Source organism: Gopherus flavomarginatus, chromosome 1 (assembly GCF_025201925.1).
Source record: "Gopherus flavomarginatus isolate rGopFla2 chromosome 1, rGopFla2.mat.asm, whole genome shotgun sequence".
Lineage (NCBI taxonomy): Eukaryota > Metazoa > Chordata > Testudines > Testudinidae > Gopherus > Gopherus flavomarginatus.
Window position 1 is genome coordinate 341,856,496 of NC_066617.1, and position 14,417 is coordinate 341,870,912.

At 42.8% G+C, this 14,417-nt stretch overlaps 1 protein-coding gene across 5 annotated transcripts in view; it reads right to left on the reverse strand.

Moving 5' to 3' along the window:
- Nucleotides 1-14,417, reverse strand: part of CNTN5 (contactin 5) — a 1,071,723-nt gene that overhangs the window by 286,956 nt on the left and 770,350 nt on the right. For all 5 annotated transcript variants that reach the window (XM_050940444.1, XM_050940408.1, XM_050940418.1 and 2 more), the window contains one exon: nucleotides 13,170-13,265. In XM_050940444.1, coding sequence (XP_050796401.1) covers nucleotides 13,170-13,265 — 96 coding nt within the window. The remainder of the gene's footprint in view (nucleotides 1-13,169; nucleotides 13,266-14,417) is intronic.

The following is a 14,417-nucleotide window of genomic DNA, read 5'->3' on the forward strand; positions in this document are numbered from 1 at the left end:
TCAAGGTTGGAAAAAATTATAAAATGTCAAATAGCTAGTAACATGAAAAGTTTCACAACATTATTGACCGGTTACCAACTTAGACTGGCAACTTTACTCTTATAGTACTTGTTACAGGAATAAATGTGATGAAATGAATATAGAATTCAATTTAAATCTGGCAGGATCATTCTGTGTAGTTTAATTACTGGGTTGAAGAGTTTCTGCTGGTTATATCTAATTTACAAAACACCATAATCCTAGGACATTTTAGTAACAGGTTAGTAATTTGTCCCTACGGAAAAAGAGTTTTCCCATTACGGAAACTTCCCATCATTACTGTTCCCTTTGGCAGAATCCAGACAAATAGGCCTGGTCTACACTACACGTTTAAACCGATTTTAGCAGCGTTAAACCGATTTAAAGCTGTACCCGTCCACACTATGAGGCCCTTTATATCAATATAAAGGGCTCTTTATATCGGTTTCTGTACTCCTCCCCAATGAGAGGAGTAGCGCTAAAATCGGTATTACCATATCGGATTAGGGTTAGTGTGGCCGCAAATCGACGGTATTGGCCTCCGGGTGGTATCCCATAGTGCACCACTGTGACCACTCTGGACAGCAATCTCAGCTCGGATGCAGTGGCCAGGCAAACAGGAAAAGCCCCACGAAATTTTGATTTTCATTTTCTGTTTGCCCAGCGTGGAGCTCTGATCAGCACGGGTGGCAATGCAGTCCCAAATCCAAAAAGAGCTCCAGCATGGACCGTACGGGAGATACTGAATCTGATCACTGTATGGGGAAACAAATATGTTCTATCAGAGCTCCATTACAGAAGACGAAATGCCAAAGCGCTTGAAAAAAAGATCTACAGGCTACACAGTGCTGCGTGACAAGCGTAACGGGAAGCCAGAGACTCAAACGGATGCTTATGGAGGGAGGGAGGGGATACTCAGGACTCCAGCTATCCCACAGTCTCAGCAGTCTCCGAAAAGTATTTGCATTCTTGGCTGAGCTCCCAATGCCTGTAGGGTCGAACACATTGTCCGGCGTGGTTCAGGGAATAGCTCGTCAATTTACTCCCTCCCCCCCCCACATGAAAGAAAAGGGAAAGAAATCGTTTCTTGACTTCTTTCAATGTCACCCTATGTCTACTGAATGCTGCTGGTAGACGCGATGCTGCAGCAGTGAAGAGAAGTATCTGCTCCTCTCCCCTCCCTGGTGGCAGACGGTACAATATGACTGATATCCGTCGTCACCATCAGCCCATGAGTGCTCCTGGCTTGCCTCAGGTGAGGTCGGCCGGGGCGTCTGGGTAAAAATAGGAATGACTCCCGGTCATTCCCAGTAGATGGTACAGAACGGCTGGTAACCGTCTTCATCATAGCAACTGGGGGCTGAGCTTCAATCAGCCCCCTCCCTTTCATGTGAAAAGAAAAGATTCTGTACTGCCTGGACTATCATAGCACCGGGAGGCTGCCTCCCCCTCATTTTATGTCACTGAACACTCAGTGTTTCTTATTCCTGCATTCTTCATTACTTCATGACACAAATGGGGGGGGACACTGCCACGGTAGCCCAGGAAGGTTGGGGGAGAAGGGAAGCAACGGGTGGGGTTGTTGCAGGGGCACCCCCCGTGAATGGCATATAGCTCATCATTTTTGCGGGATCTGACACGGAGCAGCTGTACTCTCTGATACACTGCTTCTCTAGTACATTTGCCCCATATTCTAGGCAGGACTGACTCTATTTTTAGAAACCATAAAGGAGGGATTGACTCGGGGAGTCATTCCCAGTTTTGCCTTTGCGCCCCCGGCCGATCTCAGCCAGGTGCACCCATGATAGCAGCAGACAGCACAGAAGGACAGATAACCATCATCTCATTGCCAAATTACACTGGCAGCAGACGGTACAGAACGACTGGTAACCATCTCTGCTATCATGCAAAAGCAAATGAATGCTGCTGTGTAGTGCTGGAGTATTGCCTCTGTCCGCGGCATCCAGTACACATACGGTGACTGTAAAAAAAAAAAGCTGAACGAGCTCCATGGTTGCCATGCTATGGTGTCTGCCAGGGCAATCCAGGGAAAAAGGGCGCGAAATGATTGTCTGCTGTTGCTTTCCCAGAAGAAGGAATGACTGACGACATTTACCCAGAACCACCCGCGACAATGATTTTTGCCCCATCAGCCACTGGGAGCTCAACCCACAATTCTAAGGGGCGAGGGAGACTGTGGGAACTATGGGATAGCTATGGAATAGCTACCCACAGTGCAACGCTCCGGAAATCAACGCTAGCCTCGGACCATGGACGCACACCACCGAATTAATGTGCTTAGTGTGGCCTCGTGCACTCGACTTTATACAATCTGTTTTATAAAACTGGTTTATGTAAAATCGGAATAATCCCGTAGTGTAGACGTACCCATAGACACATATGGTAGATGCCTGAAAGGCAATAACAGATGAGTTTGGGAGCAAAATTTTTCAGTGCATTTTTTAAATTAATTAATCTGTCTTGCTTTATCCCTCTTTCCCTTAGTCTTTTCACGTATAATTTGATTCCCCTGAACTGGCAGCTAGTGTAATACTTGCTGACATTAGTAAGATTGTGACACAGTAGCATATGTCCCTAAAGCAGAAACCTGTCATTGCTGCCCAGGCACCCAGCATCATGTGCTGGTTTAATTGAGCAAGGTCAGCCAGTTTTCCCTCTCTAGGTTCCATGCTTCCTGAGGGGAAAAGTAGTTCCAATGAGTGATCCACCAGATCTAAGGCCACTAAACTTTTGGTGCTTGTTACAGCTTTTTTTTTTTAATTTCTTGATGTAAGAATTGTAGGGTGGTGGTGACGATGAAACAACAATGAACAGTGCTAACTCCTGGAGAAGTTTTGTAGAATACAGTAAATTACAAGTTAGAGACTTTACTGAACGTGGATCAATTGCGTACTTGTTTTCATTAATTTAACTTCCTTGTTTTCTTAGCTTATAGTGTTTATTTTAAACTTTCAAAATTATTTATGAAGAAAGCGTAAGTGAAAAAAATCATTTATTTATGTTTATCTCCTTCAAATATTGCTTAGGAGTCTGGGCATATTCTTATAATTAAAACATAATTAAAATATAGTAAGCAAACACTGCCGAGCTTCAGTTCATCTGCAAATTTGACACCATCAGCTCAGGATTAAACAAAGACTGTGAATGGCTTGCCAACTACAAAACCAGTTTCTCCTCCCTTGGTTTTCACACCTCAACTGCTAGAACAGGGCCTCATCCTCACTGACTGAACTAACCTCGTTATCTCTAGCCTGCTTCTTGCTTGCATATATATACTTGCCCCTGGAAATTTCCACTACATGCATCTGATGAAGTGGGCATTCACCCACGAAAGCTCATGCTCCAATACGTCTGTTAGTCTATAAGGTGCCACAGGACTCTTTGCTGCTTTAACAAATTGGGTGTATCTAGATCAGTTCCCTGAATAATCCTAATTTGCCACAGCCTTATACTATAGAAAATTCTAGAAACCCAAATAATTTAAATTTGACAACCACAAACACACACACTGCCTTTGCGAGACTGAGGAGGAAAACACAAATAAATGCCCAAGGGAGATCAACAGCAAAATTACTGATCATGAATTGAGCAATGAAAGGGATGCAACAGAAGGAAAGATGACGCAACTAATCCTGTTAGTTGATTCCACAGTGAGGAGCCTAAGCTGAAACGTCAAGCCGCTGCCCAGATAAAGAACACAAATTGGATTGCACCCTCAGGGTGCCAAAAGAAATGATGCTACAATAAAGACTCTGAATGCTTCCATTAACAGAAGCCCATATGGGAACAAGCAAACATCACTAGTGAGCGAAGGTTTGATGTGATCAACAGTCACCTCAGGCCTTGTTCAAATTGAAGATGAGGATGTTAGTGGTTATTTCAGAGATGCTTCTACTCAGTGGTGCAAGTGGAATCCATTTCTTATCGGTATGCCATGTGACCTCTTCACATTGCCCTCCACATGACTCCTCCCCACCTTGCCCTGAGCCTGGGGGTCCCCGCCCCATGATCACACCCCCTTACCTGGGGGGGGGGTCTGTCTTCCTCCCGCTGCGCTGGAGACTTCGGAACCGCAGCAGTGAAAAGAGCAGAACATGTGCCCACAGCTCCTGTGGTGCAGCTATACCACCCCAGCCCTTTCTGTCTGTACAGCAGCTAGCCCCGCTGGAGGACAGGGCTTGTGGGGGGGCAGGGCTGGGGGCGGTACAGCAGTTGTGCTGGAGGAGCTGTTGCAGTGGGGCAGTCTGGTGGCCCCACATTCTGCTCCTTTCCCTGCTGCAGTTCCCCGGAGAGCCCTGCGGTTCAGAGCCCTCCCGGTTTTGTGTGTGCTAGAGAGAGATCCTATGGTCAGGTCTGAATTGAAAATCTGCTACCACTGTGATCATAAGCGGTATAGCCTGTACTGGTCAACGCTGAGTGCTGGGCGGCAATTAACCCAGAAACCTCAGGAAGTGCCAATGGCTTCAGGCTGATGAGCACCTGAGGAGGGTAGTGGAACCCTTGATGGAGGAAATGCCATCAAAAGGCGGATTAGCAAATTCACTCAGTGCTCTTGCCCAACACATCCACATAGGGCAGACTGGGCCCTTCAGCTTGGCAGATAACCAATCCAGGAGTGGAGCCACCTCCTTTGCATGGATGAGGAAAGACTCATGAATTTGTCTATGTGCTGTTGTTCTCTCCTAGATGCAAGATCTAGTCTATAAGGTCTTCATAGTACAATTATCATCCAGTATTAAAGCAATATAATAGCACGAAGGTACTGGAAACAAAATTACAATCTCATATAGTAGGATCACATACCTATGTCATAATACAATCAATATTCAGCAAGCAAGCTCAGAAATAGTATTGGTCTGGAGTGGTGAAGTCCAGAGCTAGTTAGATTATAGATAAAGATAGAGACTTGGACTCAGGAGACCCACGTTCAATTCTTTACTCAGCTGTGGACTTTGTGTGTGATCTTGAGCAAGTTAGTTAACCTCTCTGTGCCTTAGTTCCCCATCCATAAACTGGGGATAATACTACTTTGCTACCTCGAAAGGGATATTAAAAGAATAAAGAGATTACAAAGGGGTCAAATACTATTATAATGGGGACTACGTAAGTACCAAAGATTGTGTTTCAGTGTTCCAGCCCTGCAGAGAGACAGGCCTGTTCCAAGAAGCTCATAACTGGGTATGAAACTCCCCAAAGTACAGCACAGCTGGATTTGATGTTCCAGCTCTGGCCAATCTTCACTCAGTAGTTTGAGCTTTAATAGACTCATAGGTCAGAAGAGACCAATATGATCATCTAGTCTGACCTCCTGCACAAGGCAGGCCACAGAACCCTACCCATTCACTTTTATAACAACCCCTAACCCAGGACTGAGTTATTGAAATCCTCAAAATTGGTTTGAAGACCTCAAGCTGCAGAGAATCCACCAGCAAGCGACCCATGCCCCACGCTGCAGGGGAAGGTGAAAAACCTCAAGGGTCCCTGCCAATTCGCCCTGGAGGAAAATTCCTTCCCGACCCCAAATATGGCGATCAGCTAAACCCTGAGCATATGGGCAAGGCTCACCAGCCAGCACCCAAGGAGGAATTCTCTGCAGTAACTCAGTTCCCATCCCATCCAACATCTCCCCGCAGACCACTGAGCAGCCCCATCTGGTGATAATCCAAGATCAATTGTCCAAATTAAACTATCCTATCATAACATCCCCTCCATATACTTATCAAGCTTAGTCTTAAAGCCAGAAAAGTCTTTTGCCGTCACTACTTCTCTCGGAAGGCTGTTCCAGAATTTCACTCCCCTAATGGTTAGAAACCTTTGTCTAATTTCAAGTCTAAACTTCCTTATATCCAGTTTGTACCCATTCGTCCTCATGCCTACATTAGTACTAAACTTAAATAATTCCTCCCCCTCCCTAACGTTAACTCCCCTGATATATTTGTATAGAGCAAGCATATCCCCCCGCAGCCTTCTTTTGGCCAGGCTAAACAAGCCAAGCTCTTTGAGTCTCCTTTCATAAGGCAGGTTTTCCATTCCTCGGATCATCCTAGTAGCCCGTCTCTGGACCTGTTCCAGTTTGAATTCATCCTTCTTGAACATGGGACACCAGAACTGCACACAATATTCCAGATGGGGTCTCACCAGCGCCTTATATAACTGTACTAACACCTCCTTATCCTTGCTGGAAATACTTCGCCTGATGCATCCTAAAATCGCATTTGCTTTTTTAACAGTCGTATCACATTGGCGGCTCATAGTCATCCTGGTATCAACCAATACCCCAAGGTCCTTCTCCTCCTCTGTCGCTTCCAACTGATGCGCCCCCAACGTATATCTAAAATTCTTATTATTAATCCCTAAGTGCATGACCTTGCACTTTTCACTATTGTATTTCATCCTATTACTATTACTCCAGTTTACAAGGTGGTCCAGATCTTCCTGAATAGTATCCCTGTCCTTCTCCGTGTTAGCAATACCCCCCAGCTTTGTGTCATCCGCAAACTTTATCAGCACATTTCCGCTCTTTGTGCCAAGGTCAGTAATAAAAAGGTTAAATAAGATCGGTCCCAAAACCGATCCTTGAGGGACTCCACTAGTGACCTCCTTCCAGCCTGACAGTTCACCCTTCAATACGACCCTCTGGAGTCTCCCCTTTAACCAGTTCCTTATCCACCTTACAACTTTCATATTCATCCCCATCTTTTCCAATTTAACTAACAGTTCCCCATGCGGAACCGTGTCAAACGCCTTACTAAAATCTAGGTAAATTATATCTACCGCATTTCCTTTATCTAAGTAATCCGTCACCTTCTCAAAGAAGGAGATCAGATTGGTTTGGCACGATCTACCCTTAGTAAATCCATGTTGCGATTCGTCCCAATTACCATTGACCTCCATGTCCTTAACTACTTTCTCCCTTAAAACTTTTTCCAATGCAAACTTTACTTTCAAATCCATTTTGCGGAGTCTGAGCTGTTCAAAGAAGTTATTTTCTGTGAATTTTAAAAGTTCTGAATACAGAGCAGGTGAGTGCAATTTTCTTATAATGTTTGAAGTGAATTTTTGTAATTTATATGAGGTAGGGGCAGGGGTAGCCATTTAGTACATACAAAAACTCAAGCTAAAACTCCCAGCCCTTAAGATAAAAAGGTTCTCATTTCCTTTTAGTGACTTGCCAGGTTAGCAAAACACTCTATGCAGACATCCAAAAGATGCATGGGAAGTACTATGACTGGCATTAATCATCTGTGAAACATTTCCCATAGAAGCTACTGCTTTTGTAATATTAAAAGAAAAGCATAAAAAGATGCAGTTTATGGCACTGTTTCCAAATAGGGCAAAACTAGATTTATCCTTTAGAAAAGATATAAAAGTTACAATTTAACATCTGTACAGCTGTTATGTTGAAAGACTGTAAAAGCAGCATCCTTTGCAGACAGTAATGTCCCTTTGAGGCAGGAAGAAGCATGCATCTGCTTTCCATGCTCACAGAATGTAGTACGTAAACACTGCTCTAATTTGAACAATGAGAATACTCATTCTCTATTAAGTAGATACTAAAAGCTTTGAATAAAAGCATTAAAAGGGCCAACTGAAAGCATTAATTCTGTGGGGAAAAATGTAAATAAGGATAAAATCTTCCATTCATTTTTAATCTCACTATAGTGAGCCTTGTAATTAACAAGATTAAATGACTGAATAAAGACCCATATTTACATGCTTCAGAAAGTCACAATAAAGAACTATACTATTGTCCATAGAAAAAATGCAGGAAAGGCCTCTTAAAATAGATTCACTCAACAAAGGCTGTCATTTGAGGAGGCTGAAATCGATGAGCATCTATCAGCGAGAGTTAACATAGGAGGGCACATGGAGGGAGAGAAATTAGTTTATCTAGGCAGGATGGCCCCACCAGGTGAGGGAGCAATTGAATATTTCGAGTTAATTGTCAAAGCTGCTGTGGAGGGATATGAAATGGTGTAGGGAGACTTTTGAAAAAAGTGGTAAGTATTATCCTGGGAATGATGGCCAAAAAAGAGTCCATCAGTAGATTTTTATCTTCAGAAGGAATGTATGTATCCAAAATCAGTTTCCTGATATTTTTTTTCCATTTCAATATGGGGAAGGTACCGCTACAGAAAAAAACTCTTTCCTATCCTGATATCCTGAGAGAGGCTTGTTTAATTTTGCCATTCAGTGATCTCCTGTGAAAGAAATTAATACCAGAAAAATGGACTTCTTATTGCAAGTCAAAGTTCAGCTTCATTCTCCTCCCCTCTGACTTTGCTCAACGTCCCACATAGGCTTCTGGTGCTACAGTTGGTAAATTTATTTTAGATGGGTATTTTGTGCTCTTTTCATATGGAAATGATTTGGAACAAGAAACTGTACAACTAATCAAATGATTTATTTAAAAACACATTTCATTTTCTTTATTTTTGTTTCTTTGGGGTTTTTTAATCATTATCATCATCCCTGGATAACACATCAAAGCAAAAATACATTAATAACCACAAAACAGACCTATATGTATATGAAAACTACTCTGTGATTATATTGCAAAGCCCTCTGAAAAGAAATCTGTGTAGTATTTTTATCAATTGTTCAGCAGTCTTGTTTGGAGATTGGCAAGCAGTTGATAAAAGTATTCCCTACTGACTGGTACCTTGTACAGTTGCTCAGACTTGTTTGAAGGAACTGGTATTCTGTGTGAATCAAATGTGTGTTATTTAATCACACTTACTTTATCTCATATGTGAAAACAAGTTAATTCATAAACCAGTATTTCTTTTATCCCTGTTCTTCACAAAGTCATTTGTGCCCTGCCACTACGATACCATCACTGGCTTTGAAGATCCCAACTGTGCAATCCTTATTCATGCTGGTGAGCAGTTACTCAAGCGAGTAGTCCCACTAATTTAAGAATGGAAGACTAGGACCTTGTTGTTGGAGGTATTGCTTAAGAGGCTGTGGGGAGTGATTAGATTTGACATTCCACCTCAGACCTTTGTCCTGAGATAAGAGCTGGAGTTTGTTGATGTCCAGGAGGAATGACTTCAGTGGGACTATTTGTGAGAGTCTGTGATCACCAATGTGAATAAGGACTTCACAGTTAAGCCCACGTTGTTCATCTACCAAGAAATAATAGTATGTCTACATTGCAGCTGGGAGCAAGTTTCCAAGTGCTGGTGAATAGATCTGAACTAGCTCCGCTCAAGCTAGAGCACTGAAACAGCAGTGTAGCCAGGGGTTGCATGGGAAGCATGAGTATATACCCAGGTGGTCTGGGTAGGTGTGTGCTCAGACAGCTAGCTCTCAGCTACAGTGTAGACATATGTAACCTAAGTAAAATAAAATATAACTCATGATCATCTCATCTGGGATATTCACACATTCTAGATACACTTTAAATAGCAGCCTTGGGTATAGGTGCCTCAGCTAATGGGCCACTTAAATAGCAATGTGACCAGTTATTCACCTACAGGTCTGTCTCCAAAGCAATTTTCAGTGAACAAAATTTCTCTCCTCTAAAGACTACCACAGAAGACAATAGGAGTTTCAGATGCCCAATACCTCTCAGAATCAGATCTAATATACCTAAAGATGGGCATGCAAAAAAAGAGACTCCCAATATCAACATTTTTGACCCTCTTATCTACAAAGCTTTAAAATGTAGTTATGCTCTGAAAAGGGACTTTGTAACACTGGCATCATTGAGTTCCTTATTGATTGTCTCACACTGATTTCAATATCAAATTTGTTCACACTGCAAGTAAAAACTTGCTCTTTTCTAATGGCCAGTCTTGCAAACTCATGCTGGACCTGATGGGTCAGCTGGGTTCTTACCATCTTGCACATCATCACCATGATAAAGATTCTACTGCATTACTTATACTCTTTACTCCTGCGGGAATTCTGTGCCACTGTACATGCACAGAATTCATGTCCCCCAGATTTCTTTGCTTCCCCACAGAAAAATGACTTTCTGACAGGGAAGCAAAGGGAAGCTTCAAGAACAGTCACTCCCTAACTGCGCAGGTACATTGTTTCAGGCATCCGGAGCAGCTAGCAGAGGTGTAAACCACTGCAGGGTTGGGGACACCCCAGCCAGTGTCTCTTTCCTGAGCCAAGATCAGCTGCTAGTCCCAGCTGGGCAGGAGGCAGGAAAGATGGAACTTTCTCTTCCTCTGCAAGGAGTGGATGGGACTGTGTCAGACCCAAACCTAGAAACCTATCCCTGCTGCAGGAAGCTCAGCATCCTGCCCTGCTTCCTGCCCCCATTGCTCCTCAGCTGTGGGAGGGAGCAGTCACTGTTTGGGGGATCTGCTCCCCATACACCTGACTCCCATGCATCTGGACCGACTATACCCAGACACCCCCACCAAGCCTCATCCCATACATCCACACACACACTCCGCCCTCTATATCTGAACCCCACCCCATTGAACATCAACCCCTGCATCTGGTTCCCCCCTGCACTCAGCCCCCCTGCCTCTGGACCCGTACCCCTGTACCCAGACCACCCCCCATTGAGCTCCCTGCACTCTGATGAGTCTCATCCTCTTGCACCACCCTGATCCCCCACATCCACTGACCCTGAACTAGCTGCACCCAGACCCCCACCCCACCAAGTCACACTCCCCCAGCACCCAGATCCCCCTGCAGAGACCCCCATAGCCAGACCCCTCTGCTGAGCCCCAACCACTTTCACTTAGAAGCTCCTGCAAGTCCCATTACCCCTGCATCTGGAACCCCCCCCTCACAAGACTCTGTGCATCGAGATCCCCACATCTAGACCCCCTCATGAGCAGTCTGCACCCAGATTGTCTCTCACAAAATCCTCTCACCCTACATCTGGATCCCTCCACACTGAGGCCCTCCACACTTGTATCCTGCCTGATTGATCCTGCCTGCCCCACATCTGGTGCACCTGGCGCAGAGGGGCATGGCCCCAGGGTGTTTCTTGGGCAGGCCCAGGACTTGAACTGTGTTAGTGTCAGAGGCAGCCTCATCACTGAGTCAATGTCCTGAGGGTGGTGGGAGGAGAGGCTGCAGGGTGATCTCCTTCATACAGCCAGTGGCCTGTGCACCCCACTGCCATGCTGGAGCCTCTGCATTTATTTATTAATAAATACAACTTGCAGAATTTTTCTGAATTTTAAAATATTGTGCACAGATTTTTTATTTTTTTTTGGGTGCAGAATGCCCTCAGGAGTAGCTCTTAACATCTGTGCCACTCTCTTACCCTTCAGAAGATTTGGACAGGCATAGCTGAAGGAATTCGTGGGAAAACATGATGGGCATGCACTTGGGTAGCATATAGGAAGGTGAGCTGTTTTGTGAAATGATAGATGGTAAAGAGTAGGGTGGCTTATGAATGCAGCAATGACCAATTCCCTCTGTCCTTTCAATCTCTGCCTGTATTGTGAAGCCAGACCCAGTACCTGTCTATGTGCTGGAATTGCCCCACTTCTGCCTATCTCCTTCTCCTCACTGAATGTACTAGTGATGCCTCAGTACTGTGCAATAGCATTGAATGAAAAGGAGCTAATTGCTTAGATACTATGTTGTCCTAGATTAGAAGAGACCATCAAAGGATATGAGCAACTGGGAGAATGGGCCCAGAAAAGAGCAGTGAGTTTTTGGAGGGGTGTAGGACAGATAGTTGGAAATCAGCCCACAGTGCCATGGAATCCAACCCCATCTGCAGCCCCTCCAACAAAAGAAAAAAACACCACAAAACAAAAAACAAAAAAAAACATCCCCACCCCACCTAACCAAGACCTTGTTCTACCAAATTTAACAGGATTGTCCTCCCTTCGGTTTAACCTCTCCTCTTCTTTCTACAGAGTATAACCTCTCTCAGGATGGCTATATGAACACAGAAGCAAATCTCCTCTAAACATGGAACTCAAGTTCAAGTAGGAAAAGAACTATTCTACAGTGTCTATGGACAAGAAAGTTATTGAATTATCTAAAATATCTCTAGGAATTACATCTGAATATTCAGTGTGAAAATATCAGACTTTCTATAACAAATATTTACCCATCCACACACCCTCTGCAGGAGAATGAGTTTGAGAAGGAAAAACATAACCACACTGGAATTTCTATGCTTTTGTTTGGAAAGTTTCAGATGGACCTGTTTCTTGGGATTTATGATTATTTCTGACTTCTAGCAATGATGCTGTTGTGCTGGAAACAAAGCCTCAACTGGAGTATTGTGTCCAGTTCTGGGCACCGCATTTCAAGTAAGATGTGGAGAAATTGGAGAGGGTCCAGAGAAGAGCAACAAGAATGATTAAAGGTCTTGAGAACATGACCTATGAAGGAAGGCTGACGGAATTGGGTTTGTTTAGTTTGGAAAAGAGAAGACTGAGAGGGGACATGATAGCAGTTTTCAGGTATCTAAAAGGGTGTCATCAGGAGGAGGGAGAAAACTTGTTCACCTTAGCCTCCAATGATAGAACAAGAAGCAATGGGCTTAAACTGCAGCAAGGGAGATTTAGGTTGGACATTAGGAAAAAGTTCCTAACTGTCAGGGTAGTTAAACACTGGAATAGATTGCCTAGGGAGGTTGTGGAATCTCCATCTCTGGAGATATTTAAGAGTAGGTTAGATAAATGTCTATCAGGGATGGTTTAGACAGTATTTGGTCCTGCCATGAGGGCAGGGGACTGGACTCAATGACCTCTCGAGGTCCCTTCCAGTCCTAGAGTCTATGAGTCTATGAGTCTATGCAGCAAGGGAATGCAACCAAAATCATGGCTGTACTAGTCAAAACAAAATTCAATTTGTATTCAACAACTGTATCTCAGCACTGGAACAAATTTTTGAAGTCTTTTAAACTCTAAAAGAAATCACCTTCTGTGACCCGAAGGCAGCATATTACTCATTGGCGGTATGGAGGTTATTGTTGTTATAGTCAACAGTAATAGTGGGAATAAGACAATCTTATCCCAGAAACTCACTGGCATTTACAGTATATGATCTTTAATTACTCCTTTGGTACTCCAAGAACTGTCAGCAGAACTGTGCATATTTCACCTTTAAAATTTCAGTCAAATGCTTTCGATAATAATGAGCAGACCATAAAACAGAGCAGTATCAATACAAAATGCAGCCTACTGTACCTGGTGAATGAAGTGGAGGAGAGCACATCAAAACAACTCCTTGACCTTCTCGTACAGAGACTGCACTTCTTGTCCGGCCACTAAAATTTCCCAGATCTGTCAACATAACATAACATTTTAGTTGGATGGAAAGGGAAGTTATTTAATTTTGCTACTAATGTGATTTACACTTTATTTCTTTTTACAATGCTGGCAGTGCCTTATTTTCACTTCTTAATCTATGATAGGAGGGTCTTGAAAAATAAAGCCATTTCTACTGCAAAGATTTTTACATTACTTTAACACTGTTTATTGCTCCTTACCATGCATGGATATGGTGTAAGTGGAAAAGTATTAGCAGTGTACTATTTATAACAGACATTTAATAGCTCTTTTGTTTCTTTTTACCATTTCCTGTTTATTGATTTCCTTCACTGATAAAAGAATTTCATGCATAGAAAAAGAGAAATAAAGGTGAAGAGGCTGCCTTGTGTCTCATCTACAGCCTATAGAGGGTTGTTAATGTGTCATCCAAAGCATATCATGTACAATACATTGGTATAAGTGGGGAGGAGAATCCGCTGTCATGGCTCTATAAGCAAATCTGCTATATAGCTCGTTTATTTTTAATATTCTTTCCCATATAGTTTCTCCAGTATCCAGGTCATAACCCAGTTTTGGGTAACTACATTTTGCCTCCCTACATTTCTCCCAGCAACTGAAATTGAATTAGGCATATTTTACTGCCCCCACTAAATTTTTGAGTGAAGCTTCAGTGCCCTGTGATGAAGAGACCGGATTGAAATTCACTATTTCTGATTCATGGAAAATGTTAACATTTTAAATGTTTTTCTGTTAGACTCTGAATGATTTCAAAATATTTTGCAGAACAAACATCCTGTAAATCTTTGTCATTTTGGAAAAGTATTATTTCATAAAATGTTGAAATTTTGCTTAGATTTTTTTTATTTTCTATTATTTTAAACTTTAATAGCACATAAGCAATAACACATATTATGCACTACTATTGTGAGGTCATCATATAACAGTTGAAATAATCTATTAGTTTTTTATTTTATTGTTCATATTATAAAGGGCAGCTGCTGGTACTGATCAGTACAGTTGTCAGTCAGAGTTAGTAATGATTGAAACATGTTATCTTCTTTTCTAGATCAATGGGTCTCCTGTTTGTATCAAACTGCACAAAACAAACAGAAATAATGACAATAATATGAAAATTAAAAAACCACAAAACCATAACACTTATAA